Raw genomic sequence first — 24,530 nt, 5'->3', positions numbered from 1 at the left:
AGGTCAGAATGGTCTTTAAAAATAAACAGTCTGGTTCAAAGCCCAACTCCACCTATTCTGTGACTTGATCAGGCCTCCCTTTTCTCATTTGAAAAAGGAAGTTAATAATGGTACCTATTGAACAGAAATTTTCTAAGGAGGATTAAGCAAGATTGTACACTTAAAGCATTTGGTGTAATACCTGGTTCAGAATGAGCACACGATGAATAGTGTTTCTATTATTGTAATCTAGTATTTTTTTAGCAATCAAGATGCTTTTAAGTATGCCAGATTGTTTGGAGTTTAAGATACATTATGTAGATATCATATAATTTTTTTTCAGGTTTTTCAGTGGGTATACTATTTTCAAAAAGCTGATTCTTTTTTCTTCTTTGATTGTATTATATTTTACAAATAGTTTTCCAATAATAAAAATGAGAGAAATTGCCTATAATACCACCACTTTGACACTAAATAATAGTTTTTCTTTTCTACAATTCCTTGTTGCATATCAACTCTTTGCATAATTCAAACAAAATACACCTAAGTCCACAATAGTTTTTGTCAAGTACAAAATATATCTTGTGGAATGTTTTGCTAGATTTTTAGACTTCTGTTGATTAAAGAGATTTTCATGAGAACAGAAAATATTCTTATTGGGTCACTAAGAAAACTGTATTAAAAAAAAAAACTTCCATTAATACCATATGCATCTATTTAGACTTTATTAAGTTCATTTCCTTGTATGTGCATATCTACAGAGAAAAGGATACGTATCCAAAACAGCTATATCTGGGTGCTGGCATTGGGTTCAGTTCAGTTCAGTCACTCAGTCATGTCTGACTCCTTGCGACCCCATGAATTGCAGCACGCCAGGCCTCCCTGTCCATCATCAACTCCTGGAGTCTACCCAAACTCATGTCAGTTCAGTCAGTGAGGAAAAGGTGAAGGAGAAGGTAACGGCACCCCACTCCAGCACTCTTGCCTGAAATATCCCATGGACGGAGGAGCCTGGTAGGCTGCAGTCCATGAGGTTGCTGAGTCAGACATGACTGAGCGACTTCATTTTCACTTTTCACTTTCATGCACTGGAGAAGGAAATGGCAACCCACTCCAGTGTTCTTGCCTGGAGAATCCCAGGGACAGGGGAGCCTGGTGGGCTGCCGTCTATGGGGTCGCACAGGGTCAGACATGACTGAAGCGACTTAGCAGCAACCATCCAACCATCTCATCCTCTGTCATCCCCTTCTCCTCCTGCCCTTAATCTTTCCCAGCATCAGGGTCTTTTCCAATGAGCCAGCTCTTTACATCAGGTGGCCAAAGTATTAGAGTTTCAGCTTCAACATCAGTCGTTCCATACAACACTCAGGACTGATCTCCTTTAGGATGGACTGGTTGGATCTCCTTGCAGTCCAAGGAACTCTCAAGAGTCTTCTCCAACACCACAGTTCAAAAGCATCAATTCTTCGGTGCTCAGCTTTCTTTATAGTCCAAATCTCACATCCATATATGACTACTGGAAAAATCATAGCCTTGACTAGATGGATCTTTGTTGGCAAAGTAATGTCTCTGCTTTTTAATATGCTGTCTAGGTGGGTCATAACTATTATCTAGGTTGGTCATAAGTGTCTTTTAATTTCATGGCTGCAGTCACCATCTGCAGTGATTTTGGAGCCCCCAAAAATAAAGTCAGCCACTGTTTCCCCATCTATTTGCCATGAAGTGATGGGACTGGCTACCATGATCTTAGTTTTCTGAATGTTGAGTTTTAAGCCAACTTTTTCACTCTTTTCTTTCACTTTCATCAAGAGGCTCTTTAGTTCTTCTTCACTTTCTGCCATAAGGGTGGTGTCATCTGCATATCTGAGGTTATTGATATTTCTTCTGGCAATCTTGATTCCAGCTTGTGCTTCATCCAGCCCACCATTTCCCATGATGTACTCTGTGTATAAGTTAAATAAGCAGGGTGACAATATACAGCCTTGACGTACTCCTTTTCCTATTTCGAACTAGTCTGTTGTTCCATGTCCAGTTCTAACTGTTGCTTCCTGACCTGCATGCAGGTTTCTCAAGAGGCAGGTCAGGTGGTCTGGTATTCCCATCTCTTGAAGAATTTCCATAGTTTGTTGTGATCAACAGAGTCAAAGGCTTTGGCATAGTCAATAAAGCCAAAGAAGATGTTTTTCTGGAACTCTGTTGCTTTTTCAGTGATCCAGCAGATGTTGGCAATTTGATCTCTGATTCCTCTGCCTTTTCTAAAGTCAGCTTGAACATCTAGAAGTTCACGGTCCATGTATTGCTGAAGCCTGACTTGGAGAATTTTGAGCATTAATTTACTAGCGTGTGAGATGAGTGCAATTGTGAGGTAGTTTGAGCATTCCTTGCCTTTCTTTGAGATTGGAATGAAAACTGATCTGTTCTAGTCCTGTGGCCACTGCTGAGTTTTCCAAATTTGCTGGCATATTGAGTGCAGCACTTTCACAGCATCATCTTTTAGGATTTGAAATAGCTCAGCTGGAATTCCATCACCTCCATTAGCTTAGTTCATAGTGATGTTTCCTAAGGCCGACTTGACTTCCCATTCCACTATGTCTGGCTCTAGGTGAGTGATCACACCGTCATGATTATCTGGGTCATGAAGGTCTTTTTTGTATAGTTCTTCTTTGTATTCTTGCCACCTCTTCTTAATATCTAATGCTTCTGTTAGATCCATACCATTTCTGTCCTTTATCGAGCCCATCTTTGCATGAAATGTTCCCTTGGTATCTCTAATTTTCCTGAAGAGATCTCTAGTCTTTCCCATTCTGTTTCCCATTTCCATCCTCAACTTCTTTGCACTGATCACTGAGGAGGGCTTTCTTATCTCTCCTTGTAATTCTTTGGAACTCTGCATTCAAATGGGTATATCTTTCCTTTTTCCTTGCTTTTCACTTTCTTCTTTTCACAGCTATTTGTAAGGCCTCCTCAGACAGCCATTTTGCTTTTTTGCATTTCTTTTTCTTGGGGATGGTCTTGATCCCTGTCTCCTGTACAATGTCACGAACCTCTGTCCATAGTTCATCAAGCACTGTGTCTATCGGATCTATACCCTTAAAATCTATTTCTCACTTCCACTGTATAATCGTAAAGGATTTGATTTAGGTCATACCTGAATGCTCTAGTGGTTTTCCCTATTTTCTTCAATATAAATCTGAATTTGGCAATACGGAGTTCATGATCTGAGCCACAGTCCGCTCCTGGTCTTGTTTTTGCTGACTGTATAGAGTTTCTCCATCTTTGGCTGCAAAGAATATAATCAGTCTGATTTCGGTGTTGGCCATCTGGTGATGTCCATGTGTAGAGTCTTCTCTTGTGTTGTTGCAAGAGGGTGTTTGCTATGAGCAGTGTGTTCTCTTGGCAGAACTCTATTAGCCTTTGCCCTGCTTCATTCTGTAGACCAAGGCCAAATTTGCTGTTACTCCAGGGGTTTCTTGACTTCCTACTTTTGCGTTCCAGTCCCCTATAATGAAAAGGACATCTTTTTTGGGTGTTAGTTCTAGAAGGTCTTGTAGGTATTCATAGAACCATTCAACTTCAGCTTCTTCAGCATTTCTGGTCGGGGCATAGACTTGGATTACCGTGATATTGAATGGTTTGCCTAGGAAACGAACAGAGATCATTCTGTCGTTTTTGAGATTGCATCCAAGTACTGCATTTTGGACTCTTTTGTTGACTATGATGGCTACTCCATTTCTTCTAAGGGCTTCTTGCCCACAGTAGTAGATATAATGGTCATCTGAGTTAAATTCACCCATTCCAGTCCATTTTAGTTCACCGATTCCTAGAATGTCAGTATTTACTCTTGCCATCTCCTGTTTGACCACTTCCAGTTTGCCTTGTTTCATAGACCTAACATTCCAGGTTCCCATTCAAATTGCTCTTTACAACATTGGACCTTGCTTCTATCATCTGTCACGTCCACAACTGGGTGTTATTTTTGCTTTGACATTAGGTAATTTTTATTTATTTCCTCATGCTTTACTTTACATGTTTTCTATAGTCAATATTTATTATTTGTATAAAATCAAGAAAAAGAAACTAACATTTAAAACATCTGTTCCATTTTTATGGGGCAGAGAAGAAAAACTAAAATAGTATATACCTTTTTAAACCTTCAGTAGGCACCACATATGGTTTCTAGAGGTGCAGGGGTGAATTGTTCAGAGTGTCTGAGAACACATGTAAAATCAGAGAAGCAGAGCAGGGGATTAATATGGTCTTGGTGGGAGTCTGTATTGCATACTATGGGGGCTCAGAAGGGAGGTGGGTGATAGTACTTAATATTCCATTTTATTCAGCATCTTAGTGTCCTTGTGACTAATTGAATTGAAATTTTTCTTAGGGGTTTGTAGTTACTACAGTGAAATCAGAATTTCCATTCCTATTTTTAAGTCCTGCAAGATCAGTTCATCAGGAACTTACCCGATGAACCAGCTGAATCTAAAAACTTTACCTAATCAACCATCAAGCTGACTGTGACTCGATTGGCCTCTTGGATATGGAGTGAGGAACAACTGGTAGGGGGCATGAGTGGCAGCCTTGATTTGTGCTCCATCTGCTCCCATCCCCCCCACCCCCTCATCCCCACCTCTACACACACACACTCACACTCACATTACAGTATCTTACAGGGCATTTTAAGCAGGAACCCTGGCTTCCATAGCTGCTCTGTTCTCAAGGGAGTGGTAGTACTGATCAAGTGCTACTATGTCTTATTATAAGGTACTGTTAAAACAAGGTACTATTTTAACTTTTTATTTATATTAGCACATTAAACGGGGGAGCCTGGTGGGCTGCCATCTATGGGGTCGCACAGTCGGACACGACTGAAGCGACTTAGCAGCAGCAGCAGCAGCACATTAAAATACTCAACAGTAATCCTATGTGGTTAATTTTATGATAATCTCCATTTTATGGATGAGGAAGCTGACACCTATAATGGTTAGATAACTTGCTCAAGATTGTACACCTGGCTAAGTAGAGCCAAAATTTGAACCCAGTCAGTATGGCTTTTGAGCCCCATGTTTAACTTCTCCACAACACTGCCTCTTTTATACTCTACAAGGCCAAAAAGGGTGTTAGTACCAAGTGATAGTGTGTTTAATGTTTAATTTCAAAGTGATATACTGAGTTTAGCCTCGTAACTACATATAAACTTGTAAGTGTGTGAGGTAGCTGGGTAGAGAAGAATAGTACTTATGTTTTGATTGCTAAAGTTGTACTCCACTAGAACATATTTCCAGATTCTAACCTTCTTTACTGTAGAGCTTTGCTTTTTAAGACTTTCTGTGTAGGACTACTTAATTTTAAAAGAACTTAATTTACATGTTACAAAATTTTAAATGGATAGTTTAAGGAGTGCTTCTTTTCTGTTTAGTTCCTATAACCAAGGAATTCACCATAGACCTCATTAATAGTAGATCCAGCAAGGGCATTTAATGTATTTTGGATTTTGAATTTGTGTTTAGAAATATATTACTGTGTAAAAGGTTTGTGTATTTATTACCTTATTTTCCAACAATAATGTATGTTTATGAAGGGTAACAAATAATGCATTCTTTTAATTAAATGAAAGAAAGTGTAACAACTTCAGGGTTTAAAATATGCTCATACTGTCATACTCTTTTCCTCTGTTGTCAGAAAGTTAGATAAAAATTCTAAATTTTACTTTTCAGTGTCATCCATGCTCCATTACCAAGTCCTGTTGACAAAGTAAGTTGCTAATGATTATTTTTTTCCAAACTGATTCAGCTGTATTGCTTTTGAAAATGTTTTTGTTTGTTTTAAATATGCTTTACCTAGAAATTTAATTCTCTTTTGTAACAAAATGTAAGAGTGCATTTGGCTGTATAGTTATTCTAGTCTGATCTTCAGTAACTAGAGAATGTACGATGGATGTTTTTTAAGGAAAAAGCCTTTGTTATCTCAATTAGTGGCTGACTCTTAGCTATAGGGAGGAAGTGTTAGTTACTACTTTTTATTCTGAAATATGTTTCTGCCTAGAAATATTTGTTAAAGCTTTGTGTTTAGATAATTTACTCAAAATATACTTACACATGGAAATAAAACAGAAGTACAGGCTTACATAAATTGCTCTTTTATTGTCCTTGAAGATCAATTTACTTGACTTGGACAGAAACTTTGCATTAATTAATTATTAGAAAAAATTTTTTTCTTTTGTTTAGAAATAACAGTGTATTAAACAGTAGGTATTCTTGCTCGATAGCAAAAAAAAAAAAAAAAGTCATTTGTATCTTTTGGCATTAAAGCAGAGCTATTGGGAGAAATATTTTCCTTTTTATTTTCCTTTCCATTTGGATAAAGAATGAAAGCCTACCTGAAACTGAAGTTATCTGTTAGATTCCTTTTTTAGAAGTAAGCGTGGTTAATCATCAACTTCAGCAATACCAAGAATCATTTTAGAAGTAAATAGTGGCCCTGCTTATTCAGGGGAGAGGACAGTGGCACCCCACTCCAATACTCTTGCCTGGAAAATCCCATGGACGGAGGAGCCTGGTAGGCTGCAGTCCATGCTAAGGGTCAGACATGACTGTGCGACTTCACTTTCACTTTTCACTTTCATGCATTGGAGAGGGAAATGGCAACCCACTCCAGTGTTCTTGCCTGGAGAATCCCAGGGACGGCGGACCCTGGTGGGCTGCCATCTATGGGGTCGCACAGAGTCGGACACGACTGAAGCGACTTAGCAGCAGCAGCAGCAGCTTATTCAGGACTAACTTTAAAAAAATAATAATGTCACCTCTTGTCTTCTATTTAGAATATTAATTTTAAAAATAGACTTTCTGAGCTTAATAAGGAATGATGTTGTTAACATTACTAATAAGTTAATATACAAGGCTAGGACAGTATTGAAAATGTTACAGCAACCTGTTAGTGCCTTTCTCTTTTTTTTAATAATGCTATGGTTCTGTATTTCACACCCAGGAGAAACCCTTTATAGTTATTTCTTCCCATACTCTTGCATTCTAAGCATTTCTGCTATGACTTATAATGTTTGAACACCATTATTTCCCATCTTTTTCTTCTTAAAACCTACCTATCATTAAAAGGGAAAAAAAAAGGTAAACCATTTTTCATTGCCTCTGGCCATTGGACAAACTATTGTATTTCGTGTCCTGCTTCCTCCCCCACAGCCCCCACATACGAATATCATTTTGAAGATGGCTACTTCTAAATGAATTGTGACTTGTTAACATATTGAAGAACTATTTAACAGTGTATTTTAAAGGAAAGACTGTAGATCTGTTGATTTAGCAGGTATTATTTCTGGGTAAGGAAAAGGCTATATTGCCTTTGTGCTATAAGTTTGTGATTTGGTTTATCAAGAATGTTTTCATGGATAGCACTTGTCGTACCATCCTGGTTGTAAATCTCAAACTGATCACTATAATACAATACCATCTATAGGTTCTAGACACAGAGCAGAAATATTTTGAAAACTAAAGGAAATCAATTAGAAAAATAGAATTTGAAAAAATTACTTATTTTGCACGTTTCAGTAAATAGGCATTTCAAGGACTTGGTTTGGCTTTAGTATCTTCTGCAAATATTTTGTGTGACTGTTGATGGTATGTCCTTTTGTTTCTAGGTTGCTGCTAACACTCCAAGTATGTACTCTCAGGAACTATTCCAGCTTTCTCAGTATCTTCAGGTAAAGTAAATCTTGAGATTTCTTTGTCTTTAAAAGCAGAACTTAGATTTGATTTTGCTAGTTGATAAATATGGGCTATAGAAATATTGGCTACATACAAATACAAAGGAAATACATTTTCAAAGTAAAAAAAGGAATTAAAAATAGTTTTTATAAAAAAAAATAGGATTTAAAAAGTCAGAATTGTTAAGTCTGGAGAAGATAAGGTTCTATACAAGAGAAGTTTTTTTCCTTCAAATATGAAGAAATTCCACCGTGTTTCTTTATCCAAATGTGAGTTTTATATAAAATTAAACCTGGAGAGATTTTGGGTGCTATTTATAGCTATAATAGCAAATAATATGAACCATTAAAATATTAACTGGGTTTCCCTGGTGGCTCAGATGGTAAAGAATCCGCCTGCAGTGCAGGAGACCTGGGTTTGATCACTGGGTTGAAAACATCCCCTGGAGGAGGACATGGCAACCCACTCTAGTACTCTTGTCTGGAGAATCCCCATGGACAGAGGAGCCTGGCGGGCTGCAGTCCATGGGGTTGCAAAGAGTTGGACATGCTGAGCGACTCAGCACACAAAATATTAACTATTAATAGTAAATATATAACACTTACTATATCCCAGACTCTAGTCAAGCACTTTACCTATATTAATTCACTTAATCTTTACAAAAATCCTATAAAATACATATTTTATTCCCATTTTTATAGATGGACTTACTGAGGGACAGGAAGTTTAAATAATTTGCACAGTATCACATACCTAGTATGTGAATGAGCTGGGACTTGAACAAAGACAAGTCAGACCTCAGAGTCTCTGCCCATAAATACTGTTCTGTGCTGCTCAGGCTGTAGAAAGATTTCTTGACAGGACAGATACTATTGTAGAATGGGCTCTTGTAGTTAAAGAACATAGAAATCTCGAGAAAAAATATAAGTGATTGTTCTTTCTTTTTTTTCTTTCTTTCTGATTTTGATAGATTTCGACTGAATTATGGTTTTATATCTATAGAACCATATGTATATATATAGATATATATCTATAGAGCATATCTATATATGCTCTTAATATCTGAAGAGCATATCATAGGGAGCATGATTAAGGAAAACTCCGGATCAGGAGTTTAGAGATTGAGGTTTGTATCTTGATGCATACTAAATTAGTTCTGTGACCTTGGGTGATTCATTTTATATATGTACGTCTTCAGTTGCCTTTTGTTTAAAATGATAAGACCAAACCAGTGACCCTGGGTCCCCTCCATTCTTCTATAGATCAATCACTAAGAGCAGTCCTACTGCAGTTAAAAATGAACACATATGTGAAAATTATCAGTGTATTAACCAGATCTTGTCTTCCCCCTGATTTGAAAAGTGGTTTCACACACTTTCAGGTTAGAGAACATAGACTCTATCCAGAATTCCCTGGATTTGATCTGTGGCTTTAACTTTGGACCTGTTGGAAAAGTTGTTTAACTCTTGTGTGCCTCACTTTCTTCATCCATGATATATGTATAGTAGCACTTACATCACAAAATTGTAAAGAATAAATGAATTAAAACAGGGAACTCCCTCGGAGTCCAGTGGTTAGAACTCAGTGCTTTCACTGCTAAGGGCCCGAGTTTGATCCCTAGTTGGGGAACTAAGATCCTCTAAGCCAAGTGGTGTGGCCAAAAGGAAAAAAAAAAACATGTCAAGCGCTTAGAACAATGTCTGTCATGTAGAACGTATGCTATACATGTTGGTAGTTGTTTACCATTCAGCAGGAAGTCACATTAATTGACCTGCTGCTGCTGCTGCTAAATCGCTTCAGTCGTGTCCGACTCTATGCGACCCCATAGAAGGCAGCCCAGCAGGCTCCCTCGTCCCTGGGATTCTCCAGGCAAGAACACTGGAGTGGGTTGCCATTTCCTTCTCCAATGCATGAAAGTGAAAAGTGAAAGTGAAGTCGTTCGGTCGTGTTCGACTATTAGCGACCCCGTGGACTGCAGCCTACCAGGCTCCTCTGTCCATGGGATTTTCCAGGCAAGAGTACTGGAGTGGGGTGCCATTGCCTTCTCCCTTAATTGACCTAGCTCTCTCTTATTTTTTGAGGTAGAAGACATTTTTTTTTTTTTCACTTTCTCACCTCTTTTGTTATTTTATTTTTATTTGGAGGATAATTGCTTTACAGTATTGTATTGGTTTCTGCTGTACAACAACTTGAATCAGCCATACGTATACATACACTCTTCTCTCTTGAGCTTCCCTCCCGACCCCAGTCAGCCACCCACCCACTGAATCCTGTCCTCTAGGTTGTCACAGAGCACCAGACTGGGCCCTAGCAGCTTACCACTAGCTCTCTGTTTTTACATGATAATGTATATATTTCAGTGCTGCTCTCTTAATTCACACCACCCTCTCCTTCCCTCAGTGTCCACAAGTTCATTCTCTATGTCTTGAGGTAGGAGAAACTTTGAGATTAATCTATTCTAACCTTCATTTTTCATATGAGAAATATGGGGCTTCTATGGGTAAAATGATTCCCAGGGCTATGTACTACAGTTACTATTCATTGTCAACTGTGACTCTAACGCTCTCATTCTAGCTCTCTCATTTCTACCTTTTTGTCAGTTCTTTGAATGTTCATAGTGGCATAATCGTTCACTGTTCTTTTTCTGATTCTTTGAGAGAAAATTATACTGGCTTGTCTTTTCTGTAAACATCTCTTGGAATTGCTGAAGTCCTAATGTGAGTTGTAAACCTTTTGAATAAAAACTGAAATAGATACATTTCGTGTCTCAGAACTAATCAACCATTCCTGGAAGTGTTAGGTATCTGTTAGGATGTGGTTCATGGAGTTATGAAACTCTAAATGGAATTGAGTAAAAAAGGTTAAATTACACCATCTAGTGGAAGTAGTGGTTGTTTGCTGGGTTTTTGGTTTTGTTTTTAAGTAAAACTTTTTGTGTCATTAGTGCAATTTCCTGGATATTAGGATGTTTTAGAAGCTTAAAATAAACTTAGCACCTAGTCACTTTTAAGTGTAAGCTGTATTTTAATGTGGGTTCTGAGGTGGTATGACTTTTATTAGAGTCCGTAATCTATACTTTCAGAGTTATATTAAAAAGCAGTTCCTCTAACTCTGATTAGGCCAGATTTTCCCTAATCATTATTTATCAAGGATATGGAGAGCAATAAATGCATGCTTTAAACCTCAAGTGCTATGTTTGAAGTATACACTTCTCAGTTGATGTAGCTCAGAGGTCTTAGGGTAGTAAATCTTCTTCTTTGGATAATGACAGGAATAGAAGAAAGTGAAATTTAAAGTTTTGCCAGAACCACAACTGAATGCTGTGTGAGCATTTTCACCTTGGCTTGCAGTAAAGGAGACCTTCTTAACAGCTATCAAATGTTAACAAGTGACCTAGAGATAAGGCTTTGCTTGCCAATGTCTTTCTCTGGAACAATATTCCTTTGGAGCTGCCAAATAGTTATTTAACTCATTGACTCCCAATTACATTGAATTAACACTTGGCCTCGTACTTACGTTTGTGTGTGTATGTATGTGTGTGTGTGTGTGTGTGTATATATATATATATATATGTATATATATATAATGCAGACTTGTATCATTTGTTGGATTTTTCTATTCTAGATTTTGTTCTTTTAAACTCATTCTTGTGAATGACAGTTAAAGAAACAAAAACAGATGACCTATTTCCTGTTATAGAGGAAGTTGCAGCGAGAGCACCCCTAACAGCACTACTTACAGTACCTCTCAACAAATAGGCTAAAATGATCTGTGTGTGAGTGTGTGTGTGTGTGTGTGCGTGCACCTGTGCGCACTCAATTGTGTCCTATTCTTTGAAACTCCATGGACTCTAGCCTGCCAGGCTTCTCTAACCATGGGATTTTCCAGGCAAGGATACTGGAGTGGGTTGCCATTTCCTTCTCCAGAGGATCTTCCTGACCCAGGGATTGAACCCGTGTCTCTTGCAGTTTCTGCCTTGGCAGGTGGAGTCTTTAACACTGCACCATCTGGGTTAAAATGATGTGGGCTAAATATATTATACTAAGTAGATTTATCAGGTTTGAAAGCAAGATACACTGTAGGATGTGAAACAAGAATGTTTTCAGAATGTGGTAATAATTGTCAAAGGAATCATGCTGAGGTTATTAGAATTTCTTTTGTGATTTATAATATTAGGAGGCCTTACATCGGGAACAGATGTTGGAACAGAAGTTAGCCACGCTTCAGAGGCTGCTAGCCATTACCCAAGAGGCTTCAGATACCAGTTGGCAGGTATTCCAGTTGCCTTTATACTCATAAAGCATTTAAGCACAGCTCAATATCCCTTAGATGGTTATTAAACTGAAACTAAAATTATGTAGCAGACAAAGGCATAGTTATTTCTTAATGAACAAATATTGAAAATTTATCATTTTAAACTGAATGTTGGTCAACTTTGTGATTTTTAGGTCTTTTTTTGTCAGTAGCAACCTTTTGATATATGTTATTTTTTAACTACTCTGGGATTTTATTTATATTTCATTTTTCTTTAACAGGCTTTAATAGATGAAGATAGACTCTTATCACGGTTAGAGGTTATGGGAAACCAATTGCAAGCATGCTCCAAAGTAAGTATCTTTCTCAAGTACCTAAAGAAAAAAATGCATTGGTTTTTACGTAGCTTCATTTCTTTGACTGTTACTTTGAATACATTCAAAAACATCTATACATTTTTATCATTTTTAAAATCTTTTACCACTACATGGAATTTCACACATACATGTAAGTAGAAAAAATTGTATATAGTGGAGAAGGCAATGGCACCCCACTCCAGTACTCTTGCCTGGAAAATCCCATGGTCGGAGGAGCCTGGTGGGCTCCTGGGGTCGCTAAGAGTTGTACATGACTGAGCGACTTCACTTTCACTTTTCACTTTGGTGCATTGAAGAAGGAAATGGCAACCCACTCCAGTGTTCCTGCCTGGAGAATCCCAGGGACGGGGGAGCCTGGTGGGCTGCCATCTATGGGGTCGCACAGAGTCGGACATGACTGAAGCGACTTAGCAGCAGCAGCAGCAGTGAATACCCATATATAATTCTTTTTTCCATCATAGTTGATATTTGTTGGAGAAACTGGGTCTTTCACCCTGTACAATTTCCCTCAATCTGGAATGATACTTAAACCTTCTTGCTCCTCCTCTACACCATAAATTTATACAGTCCATGGAATTCTCCAGGCCAGAATACTAGAGTGGTAGTGACATATTAGTGATCTTTGATTATCCTTTCCTATATTCATTCTTTTATTTTGTAAAAATGGTAATACTGTAATTCTCTTTTTCCTTCATTTACTAGGTGCATTACTTCTGTAAAGAGAAACTTACCCTCATAAACCATTTTATTTTCCTAAAGAACATTTTCTTTAGGAAGGGAAGGATGAGTGATTTTCTCCCTTTATTTACTGGATTTCAAAATAATGTTTTGGCTCCTTTTCATCTGCCAAAGAATGACCAATGAAGTATTTTTTTCCTCCAAATGAGATTTAAATATATATCATGGGTTAAACCTGTTTCGTTTTTCTTATTGATTCCCAGTTCTCCCATCTTTGGGAGACCTTCTTCAGGGACCTTCTTTAGGTTGACACCTGAGTTCTTCTGGTAGCACCCTACCAGACTTGGATAATAGCTTCCTGCTATCATATCAGACAAGGTAGTCCAGATTCATCTTGTACATTTCTTCCCTTAGACTTGGAATTAGCTTTTTCCTCAGGGTACTCTTATTCCTTTTGGTTTAGTTATTGTGTTAAAATGCTTGACACCCTTTAAAGGTTAAGAGATTATTTTTGCCCATAAGTGTAAATATTGTGGCTTTCAGAGAATATGGCAAGTATTAATAGAATAGTTCATTCATTTTGTATACTTGGGAGAAATTTTCAGTTTACTTTGACTTTTTTCTGTTGAAAGTATGAGTTAATATGCTTGTGAGAGCATAATTTACTAATGTAACTTTTATATACAGCTTCAGTTAATACAGAGTTGACATAATTTCTGTTTGGAGGAACCTTAATATAGAACTCAGAGAACATCACAATGTGTTATTTTTTTCAAATGGTAAATACTTTAAAAAAATAACTATAAATATTTTTTAATCCTAGAATCAAACAGAAGATAGTTTACGGAAGGAACTTATAGCGTTACAAGAGGATAAACACAACTATGAGACTACAGCCAAAGAGTCCCTGAGGCGGGTTCTTCAGGAGAAAATTGATGTGGTTAGAAAACTTTCGGAAGTTGAGGTATTTCAGCTTAACAGACACTAACCAAGACTATGGTTTTACAATTTTAGCTTAAAAGTGCTAGCATTTCAAGACATTTCAAACCTGGGTATTAGTATATAGCTAGGAAGTTTTTTCTGTCCTGTCTGGTGGGAAGGAGCAGTATGCTGTTTTCATTTTAGGAGTTCTTAGCTTAGCCACATGAGTTCTGGTGTTTATGGTCCCTAGTCAGTGATTAAGGAAATAAAAGCCTAACCAGGGAATTTTACTATTTACACTTTGGTTAGATTTCAGCCTCCACACAATGGACCATGATATGTGCCAGGGAATTGATCTCCTTTCATATAATTTTGTTTTTCTTCTGATTGAGGATAGTCGGTCTTAAGGCAGAGAGCTCCAGCACTACTCTTAGCTTCCCCATCCTCCAGAGAGGAAAATTGTGCCTAGATGGGGTTACTGTTTGCTTCTCCAGGGGATCTTCCCAACCCCAGGATCAAACCTGGGTCTCTGGCATCACAGGCAGATACTTTACCGTCTGAGCCACCAGGGAAGCCCAGTCTCAAAGTGAATGATTCACTGTCATATCATTAATATGATGTGTAAAGAAAGAAGAATGCTAATTGTCCTCTAATTTTGTTGATTGTGTGCACATTATTAAATGTGCTTTTAAGAAGTGATAGGCTTAAAATATTTTCAAGGCCAAAACTCATACCCCGTGACCTTTAAAAAGTGTGATTACATGAAGGATCAGCCTCTCCTTCCACGTTTCGTTTTCCCAGGTTCTTTGTATTTTCTGTTTTAGCATGTACCTGAAGTAGATTGAAATTCTTTTGTTATTTAACTGAACCTTATATAAAGTCAAGAGTAGATTCTGATTTAGAACAGTCCATAGAATTATAGTTTGTATAAATTGAATTTAGAATGTGCATTTATTCTAAATCCGTTATCTGTAAACTTGAATTACAGCGAAGTCTTAGTAATACTGAAGATGAATGTACCCATCTGAAAGAAATGAATGAACGGACTCAGGAAGAATTAAGAGAATTAGCCAATAAATATAATGGAGCAGTTAATGAGATTAAAGATTTATCTGATAAATTAAAGGTATGTATTTCTCAAATTGGAAATATATAAATTTATCATCCCTAACATGCTGAATAGCTTAAGAATTTAGATATTGCTGAATAGTTGTTGATGGAAAATTTGGTAATGGTTTCAATTTATAGTATAAATCAGTTGCCATTTAACCCACATCCCATTACCAGTGATAATTAAAAGTTTGTAAAAGCTGACATATTTCCTTTGGATGAAAGTAAATAATGAGTAGTTCATAATAGGCATTTAAAAATATATAACAGTAAGTAGATAAGAATCAGCAAAACCCAAGATACTCAGACTTTTGGAAAACTGCTGCTGCTTCAGTCGTGTCCGACTCTGTGAGACCCCATAGACGGCAGCCCACCAGGCTCCCCCATCCCTGGGATTCTCCAGGCAAGAACACTGGAGCAGGTTGCCATTTTCTTCTCCAATGCATCAAAGTGAAAAGTGAAAGTGAAGTCGCTCAGTCGTGTCTGACCCTCAGCGACCCCATGGACTACAGCCTACCAGGCTCCTCCGTCCATGGGATTTTCCAGGCAAGAGTACTGGAGTGGGGTGCCATAGGACCTGCTTTTCTTTAAGGTGTCCCAAATTCAGGGCCCAGCTAAGTTAGTGCTGGAGCAAACCCAGAGAGAACCTTCACGTGATTCCTTCCAGGAGGCCATAGCCTATGCGTGGACTGCAGCTCCCTGTAGCTATAGGATATTTAGGATAAGGACAGACCAGATCACATATAATGCCATGTTGGTCCTATAAAATGTTAGAACTGAGTTTGTGAAGACCCGTCTTTATGTAATTCACACCATAGATTGAGTGGCCAGAAGATAACCCATTTGTTAACACAAGACCAGAACATAACTCCCATTCGTGTGAATGGTTAACCTATATAGCTTTAAATATTAGACTTGTTAAAAAGAGGTCATTTTAAAAAGAGCTTGATTCCTTTAGCTAAAAGTAATTTTGTTTAAAATTTCAGAATAAGCTATATCGTAGAACTTAAAAACTAATTGAAACAATAGTAATTTCAAGGAAAACCATATTTCCCTCTTGAAAAATGTGGTTTTCATTTTGACTCTTATAATCTATGTATGTATCGTGTTTGCTTGCTTGCTACAAGTTTTTCTAAGTTGATACAGAGGAATGACACAGTGCATATCACTTTTGACATCATTTACATGAATAAAAGGAGTCCTGCTTTAGACATCTTAAAACGAGGTCAGATTTTATTAAATAGCTGGATTTTCTTTTTCATTTTCAACAGATAGCAGAGGGAAAACAAGAAGAAATCCAACAGAAGGGACAAGCTGAGAAAAAAGAATTACAACATAAGATAGATGAAATGGAAGAAAAAGAACAGGAGCTCCAGGCAAAAATAGAAGCTTTGCAAGCTGATAATGACTTTACCAATGAAAGGCTAACAGCTTTACAAGGTAAGTTAGCTAATCCAGAAATTGATCTGATTTAATTTTTTCTTTCTTTTTATCTGTGAAATATCTTTTTCTTGGACTTTTATTTACAGTACGGTTAGAACATCTTCAAGAGAAAACTCTTAAAGAATGCAGCAGCTTAGGTAGGTGTCACCAAATTTCTTACTTAAAGCTGAATTTTTATCATTAAATTTTTGTTTACTATCTCACATTGTGTACTTGGCTTTCTTTAAGAGGGATGTTTTACATATTAGGTGTAAAGTATCTACCCTCTTTCAGAAAATTTCCTTTAAAAATACGCTTGATTGCCACCAGTGGGCACCATTGTGTAGTCTTTAAAAAATGAATGAAATTTATACATCTGAGATGGTCTGCTTAGAGATATTTAAATAAGAAAAACACATGAACAGCAGAATCCTTTTTCTTTTGAGTTTCATCGAAAGGTTACTAAGCAGTTTTAGCTTTTTCTCTAAGATGATAGAAAATGGCAAGTTGAACCCTTCTTGTAAAAATAAATTTAAACTGTTCAGTCAGTCTTAATGTCAGTAGGAATACAAAATGCCATGGTTACACTTGAGACCAGTTTTAAAGTAATACTTTCTTTGATCAGGCAATGATACACTGTCTTAATCCTAGGGATACAAGTTGATGACTTCTTACCTAAAATAAATGGGAGCACAGAAAAAGGTAGTGTAAAAAACTTAAATATTTTTCTTTCATGATATCCTTTTTACTATTTAAGCAGGATAGAGAGGTCAGGGATTTTAGATTTTAAGTGTTTGGAGTGAAAAGCATGCTGTTCATAGACTATTAAATCCCATCTTTTAAAAGTCAAGCTTCCTTTTATTTTCTAGTTCTTAATTCTGTGAGCTGTGGTTAGATGTCCCTTGTTATATAGAAATTTCAGTTATTGAAATAGTAAGATTTTAATAATGTTCAACTTTAGTGTTGGTTTATATAACCTAGTATAGCTTCCCCTGCCTTCTACTATATTTTCAAAGATGATACCACCATTTTCTTCCATCAAGTACTGCTTTCTGGGGATAATTGGCCCCTGTTTTTTAATATCTGTGCCCTGCCCCCTTCCTGGCCAAGAGTTTACTTAAAAGTCCAAAAAAGAAACAAAAATAGAAAAAAAAAAAGTCCAGTGAGTCTTTGGATGTGTCATCGAAACTGCTCTCTTTGTCTGTTTCATCAATCAGAGAAAAGGGAGTCAGTCATGTATGCCGTCTGAAAAATTATTTTTTGTTCTTGATATCTTATCCTTCTTTCTGGATAGCTTGGGTTATCTCTTGCCACAAATGTATAACCACTGTTGGTTTTCCTACTGCAACATGGGTTTTCTACTCAATGGTTTCTATATTCCTTCAATCATGAAGATTTGTCCTCCCCTCCCCATTCATCCAACATTAACTGAGCACAAGCTATATGCCAGATCCTGCGTTAGATGCTTAGAGTACAAAATGAATAAGATTATTTTTGTGTTTACAAATATATGTGCCTCTCAACTCAGTTTTTATATATAGAAGATGCCGAGGTCAATACCCGAAACTTCATACTAAATAGTTTTTCCATGTATCAGGGGATATCTTTATAATTCTTGGGCTGCATCTAAACTCTGATAAAGTTTGGAGGTGCTTTTTTGGTTTGTTTTGGTTTGGTTGGTTTGTTTTTAATCAGGAAGTGGAATAATAGTCTCAGGTAACCATGTATATGTGAGGTGCAAGATTAAGAGCTAATATTCCATGTATAATAAAAATTGAAACCCTAAATTTAAAAAAAAGTTTCATCAGTCGTTATTTGACTATTTTATATATGCTTTGTGAAATAACATTGACACTATAAAATTTCAGTTTGAGTTTCAATTTGAGACTTTTTAAAGGTGTAGTTTATATTCATTGCACCATTATTATTAAAGTATATTTAGTAAACATATGTAAAAAGACTTTATCTTCATCTTCTAAAAGCTTCTCATTCTTAAATGGATTTATATTTTCTGTTGTTATTTTGCTCTTTTTACTCTTTCTGGCATATACACTTCTCATTCAAATCCATCACCCTTTTGACTTGAACGTGTATTTGTTGATAAAGCTAGTGTTAATTCAAGCTGGGAGCAGTCTATTTCTTTAGTTAACAATCTTTTTATGTACACTGAACCATCATTGTGCTATTTAGAGTTGTAGAATTATGGCTTACAATTTTTTGCCAATTCTAGTTTATTTAAATGAGAAAAGCTGTAGACAACTCCTTGATTTAAAACTGAATAAGATATTAATATTTTGGATACCTTAGGGTACTCCTGGCTATGATTATTTTTCCCTTGCAGATGTTAGTGCTAAATTGAGTAGTGTGTGAGTGACTAATAGAATATCTTTAAAGAAACTGAGTAGTAGATACCTGGATAAGCACAGAAGCTTCATATTTAGTTACAGAGTAGATTATGGATAAGATGGGTCTCTTCTGAATCATTTATGATATACTAAGAGACTAATTATCAAGTATTCAAATATTGTCAAAGTCTGTAGTTATAATGTGCTATTAGATATAATTGTAACTAAAATTACTCTTTAAGCAGTAGAGGAAGAACCAAGTTTAGTTATAAGAGAATATTTCAAAAATGTCTGGAGAAGTTAAGATTAATAATACTTCTCCAGTAAACTCATTTTTAAGATTACTTAAATCTGAAGTAGCTGCTATAAGCACAACTTTGTACTATAATTTTTAAAATGTTACCTAGTAAGCGTATTTTGAATATATCTTAGATGGTGTTTAGAAAAGTGCTGTCTAATAGAACTATCCTGAGTGCCACATACATGATTTAAAATTTTATGGTAGTCACATTAAAAATACAATAAGGAATAGCTAAATTTTTAATAATATATTTAATGATATGTTTACTTTAGCCCACTGTATCTAGAATATTATTTAAATATGTAGTCAATATTAAATGATTACAAATGAGTATTTCATGTTCTTTATTCCTTAGTAAGTTTTTGAGGCCTATAGATATTTAATTTTCTCTGACAACACATCTCAATTCAAACTAGCAACTTTTTTTAAGGGCTCAGTAGTCACATGTGGCTAATGGCTACTGTATTGGACAACACAAGTCTAAAAAATTTAAATACTTAGGTAACCCATGTATAAATAAAACACATTTTGTCTCATGATTCTTATTATGTTTCTGTGTCTACTTTTTCTTTGCATTCCTACAACCCTCTTTAATATCACAGGACACCATCACCACTCCTCCTGCCCCCACACTTCAGTATCTGATTCGTGACTCCTGGTTTAGATGATCAGTGACATCTTTTATAGCCTTGGCAAAGTGAATTCCCTAGGGCTTGATTTCAAGTAATGAAATACTAAAAGTGTCGTGATCCAAATCATTTACAGGCACTACCTGAAAGACTTTGCTCTCGCGTGTCTTAGGAAATAACCTTTGTGAAATTCACATGTATATTTATCTTTTATATTAATCTTGCATTTTATCTAAACTAGTATAGTAGATATTTTAATGTAGAATTATATAGTAAGATCAGAGTAGGTAAAAAGTTTGATTTTTGGCTTGGTGTGTGATGGTGGATTGTCCTGCATTAATAAATTTCATCTGAAGTCTTGTGATGCTAGTTTGAAACTCGGTTTCAAATATGTTTTATACAGTCCTTTAGTTAGGCTAAAATTTAGTTTTACTGAGTTTTCATATTTAACAGTGATATTGTATAGTTTGAATTTTGAAAATGTTGTAGCTTACATAGAAAGTACTTTTTAAATTTCACTTTAGATTTTTTTTTTTTTTTATTTTTAATTTTTGTTGCAGTTAGGCTTATTTTTTTCTTCTTGAGGCTATATTGTATCTCTCTATATTAATAATTTAACTATGCAGCTATACAATTATATAAACTATATGACTGTGTGTATGTATATATATAAATATATATGTGTATATATAAAAATATATATATAAGAGAGCTGGTCTGACTTGGTGACTGAACAGCAACAACAAATAGAAAAATATATGTTTGCACACCATGTAGCTAGTAAAGGATAATGAGAGATTTAATGATGAATGATGATAAAAGAAAGCTGTCGGTATAGATGTCAGAAGAGGTTATCCAGTGATCAGAGTAGGAGATGCCTTTGAAGCAAAGTTGAGATGATGTGAGGCCAGGTGGAGAAGAGAAAAGAAGCTTTTACCATCAGTCTGACTCATTGTCTTTAACAGGTTTTTGTGCTTTTACACCTTCAAGATACTCATCATGTTGGAATGTATTTTTAACTCTTGAACTTCCAATGTCTGTTTGGTAGTTGTGAAAGATATAAATATGTACTTGAAGGATGTTATCCAGATTCAGAAGTCGGCTCTTTGAATCAAAGTAATTAAAAGTTTACTGTAGGAAAAGGGCTGAAACTTTTCTTAGACTATGGTTTTGATTCTCTTTACATATTTGGGAGAAAAATGTATTTAATCTGAGCAAAATCATTTACCAAGACCCTTATTTTAAAATGTACAGGCATTGATTTTAATCATTTAGGCAGAGGTAAACAGTGAAGTCATTTGATAGTATATGAAGTATAAATTAAGTGACTGGAGGAAAGACTACTTGTGAAACGAAAGTGTAAAGATTAAAATATTGTATCAGTTTCTTTACAATTGTAAGGCGTTATGTTATGGCATTCTTAAAATATTTACTTTTTTGCCTCTTAACTAAGATGAATAACTTTGAATAGGGACTGTTAGGGAACAGTCATCTGAAAACCAATTCAATAAGAAATACAAAAATTTTAAATTAATGGTATTTATTAAGCTCACATGGAAAAAAGATGCATTTTAAAAGTGGGAGAAGCTTTTTAAAGCAATATATGACAATGGTGTTCTTGAACTATTTGGATAGAAACTGCACCTTTAAAAGCTAACCATTTGGGGTACAAATTAAGATTACATAATTACAGTTTTCACTCAGTTAACTTCAAAATATGTCTGCTATTAGATATAGTAAACCTTGATTAACTTTATTCAGTTACCCATGTTAGTACAAACGTTTTGATTTTCCTACCTTTGCTGTTGGTTTTCAAAAACAGCAACAAAGACTATATCCTTAAAGGTGTTTCTTTCTTTATTAGAGCACTTGCTTTCAAAGAGTGGCGGGGACTGCACTTTTATTCATCAGTTCATAGAATGCCAAAGTGAGTACAGAGTATTTTTCACATTGATTTTAATTAAGTCAGGGGTCTAAATTGAAAAGTGAGAGGAAAAATGAAGATCTCCATTTGTTTGTTGTGGTAGAAGTGCACAAAGGCCGTCTTCAGACAGCAGTGATTCTTTACATACTGTTTCTGTTTCTGTCTTGTGAGAAAAGTGTTTCTCTTACATTTGCTTTCACAGGTGGAGGTGAGCATTTCATGTTCCTCACAAAAAAAAAAAGATGAAGTTTCAACCTTTTTAATTGAAAATCATTATTAAGTAGTGAATAAAATAGAATGTCAAGGAACTAAATGTCTGGCTGCTTAAGAGACAATAATAACGTTCACCTGTTTTACTGAAGTTCTACTTCTATCGCAGTTCGGATTTTGAGTTCTCAGACAAATTTCTTAAACGATTAAATGATGTCACAAAAATAGTGATTTCGTTTGGGCATTAGGATAGCAAGAGCTTTCTAAGAGAAGTAGTAATAGATTGTCCTTCAGTGTGCCACCTACTGCCTACCCTGGAGAAGTTGTACAAGGCTAATTTTAATAATATTTTAAAGATAGACTGGTTGGCTTTTGAGGTGATCTGTACCTCTGCTGAATTCTGAACAAAAGAATTGTGAAATCCCTCTTACTTGAAAATCATGTGACTGCTTAAATCTGTAACAATCACAAAGTTGTCTTATTCTCTTAGTTTCTTAGTAACAATTAAAGGTCACTATGTGTAGTAAAAATTTATTGATAAAATTTATACTTTCCCCTATCAGACACACACTTTGTCAGACTCTTTTTTTTCTTTCTGTTTGCTCTCTCTCTTTGAAAGGAGTGGTTTTCCAAATATTTCTGAATTCAGTTGATGGGTGTGCATGCATGTATGGTTACTCTCCCACCCTCTGTTCCCACATCGCCAATCTGAAGAGCATTCATGGATTGTAAGAGTCACACCTGGTAATTATAGCAGGCACAAATTCAACAGATCAAATATTACACTCCTTAGAGTTGCTTTAAGGAAACCTGAAATTTCATTGAATTGTTTTAGAAGAACTGTTTGTCCATTGAATATTGAATGTAAGCTTAATACTACTTTAAGCCAGATTTTTAATAAATATGGTGTATTTCTTTGTTCTTTAACAGTTTTTTCACGAAGCGAAGATTAGTGCATCTTTTTGTTACCTTCTGATTACTAACTCTCACTTTTATAGGCAGTTGACACAAGGATTTGGGCAAAATAATTGGTACCCACTGAAACCAACTAAAAGTAGAATATATGATCTAAAATATAAATCTTTAGGAAGATTTTATACTTAATTTTGTTACATGTGACCATTTAAAAATATTTTTATTTTCAACTTTTGGGGTTCATATTTGAACCTAAAGAAATAAGAGCAGAGAATTATCAAAATAATATTTACTAAGGTACAGTTGGCAAAAATAATTTAAAGTATTATTATAAAATGTGTAAAATGTATAGCTTTAGTTTTAACACAGAGCAGTGTTTGTTTTAAATAAAGAAAAAGATGTTTGGATATTTTTTATTGAGTCATAGTTATGGAGATAAACATTCAGAGATTGAACAGAAGTTATATAAATTCTGGATTACAGCTATCCCTTCCATGGGGATATCAGCCAATAAGGTTATGTTTACAAGGACTATGTAATGGCATGGGAAAATGCTAAATGTGGTAGGTACATAGAGGGGAAAATGAAAATATAAAACCCTCTTTTGTGGACAAAGAATGAACCAAAGAACAGAAAAAATAAAATGCAAGCATTCCTAGACATTTGAACCCACTGAGTTCTTAAATATAAGAAGTTTGGGTTGTGAGTTCAGCTAGTTAGGGGTATAGCATGTTATCTGAATCCATTTGGTTTCTGAGTTTCCGTGGCAAGTAGCAAGAATTTGATTAATGAGAATGCCCATTGTTCCTCAGATTTTCCAAATCTGTTTGGCTCCTTAAATTTGGATAGCTGGAGCTGGCATAGTAAGGGTCACCTCTGGTTTGATTTGTTCTCATTTCCATTATGTTTTGACATTTTTATTGTTTGATGACAAGATGCCATTGTAGAAATTATTGTGCCATAATAAGTATTATAGCAAGCAAAGCAAATTCAGCAAAAATCTTATTGAAGTGAACTTGTGAAACGATTTTGTAGGATTTTTTTTACAAGCACACATAACCTTTTTTGCCATTATTTTCTTTAATAGGCATCTTGAACTGATTTATAGTCTTGAACAAGAAGCATTTATTCTGTGAGCAGTAATACTTTATCTTCTTGTTTCCAGTCTTTTAAAAAATGAATATTAAGAACCTGGCTTTCATTATTTACTGTGTTTGTATCCTGTAAATTCACTTGATGTTTTAAAAATTAGAAAGCAAATAGTGTACTTTCGTAGGGGTTATCTTGCCTATTTTAAACATATTGACAGGTTTTTTTCAGTTTATGTGTATGACTCCATAAGAGAACAATTTGATTGTTGGTTCTCTCTGTTTATAAGGTGATTTTGAGGAAATTAAATGAGTCAAAACACACTTCAATTTGTTTTCCTTTTATGGTAAAACAGACTGTGCTCCTTTTAATTCTCTTGTAGGAGAAAAGCTTTTAATCTCCAGCACAGAGATCGGATTTTGAACAGATTTAAATATAACCTTTTGCATAATTCCAGAACTGTGAAGTAAAATTTCAGTATAAAAATACATCATACAAAATCTAGGATAAGTAACGTTAGTAAAACTTGCTATTAAAGTTCTAGCAAAGTGTCTTCTTTAGAGATTCAGGCATGAAGTTTGGTTTAAGCAGAACTCCACATTGCATGTTCCCTGCAAATTTTAGTCACTCAAGGTTTACCATATAAACTTGTATGAATACA

General features: G+C 35.6%; 1 protein-coding gene across 33 annotated transcripts in view; it reads left to right on the top strand.

Moving 5' to 3' along the window:
* SLMAP (sarcolemma associated protein) overlaps positions 1–24,530 on the top strand; it is a 150,856-nt gene that overhangs the window by 85,773 nt on the left and 40,553 nt on the right. For 7 of the 33 annotated variants that reach the window (XM_070359869.1, XM_005898999.3, XM_070359852.1 and 4 more), the window contains exons 4-13: positions 5,694–5,730; positions 7,628–7,690; positions 11,871–11,966; positions 12,230–12,301; positions 13,827–13,967; positions 14,913–15,050; positions 16,306–16,474; positions 16,564–16,614; positions 17,108–17,158; positions 21,596–21,658. In XM_070359869.1, the coding sequence (XP_070215970.1) occupies positions 5,694–5,730; positions 7,628–7,690; positions 11,871–11,966; positions 12,230–12,301; positions 13,827–13,967; positions 14,913–15,050; positions 16,306–16,474; positions 16,564–16,614; positions 17,108–17,158; positions 21,596–21,658 (881 nt within the window). The remainder of the gene's footprint in view (positions 1–5,693; positions 5,731–7,627; positions 7,691–11,870; positions 11,967–12,229; positions 12,302–13,826; positions 13,968–14,912; positions 15,051–16,305; positions 16,475–16,563; positions 16,615–17,107; positions 17,159–21,595; positions 21,659–24,530) is intronic. The other 26 variants (XM_070359881.1, XM_070359882.1, XM_070359871.1 and 23 more) reach the window with 7 other exon arrangements.

This window comes from Bos mutus, chromosome 22 (genome assembly GCF_027580195.1).
Source record: "Bos mutus isolate GX-2022 chromosome 22, NWIPB_WYAK_1.1, whole genome shotgun sequence".
Lineage (NCBI taxonomy): Eukaryota > Metazoa > Chordata > Mammalia > Artiodactyla > Bovidae > Bos > Bos mutus.
This window is presented reverse-complemented; position numbering and strand designations above follow the sequence as displayed.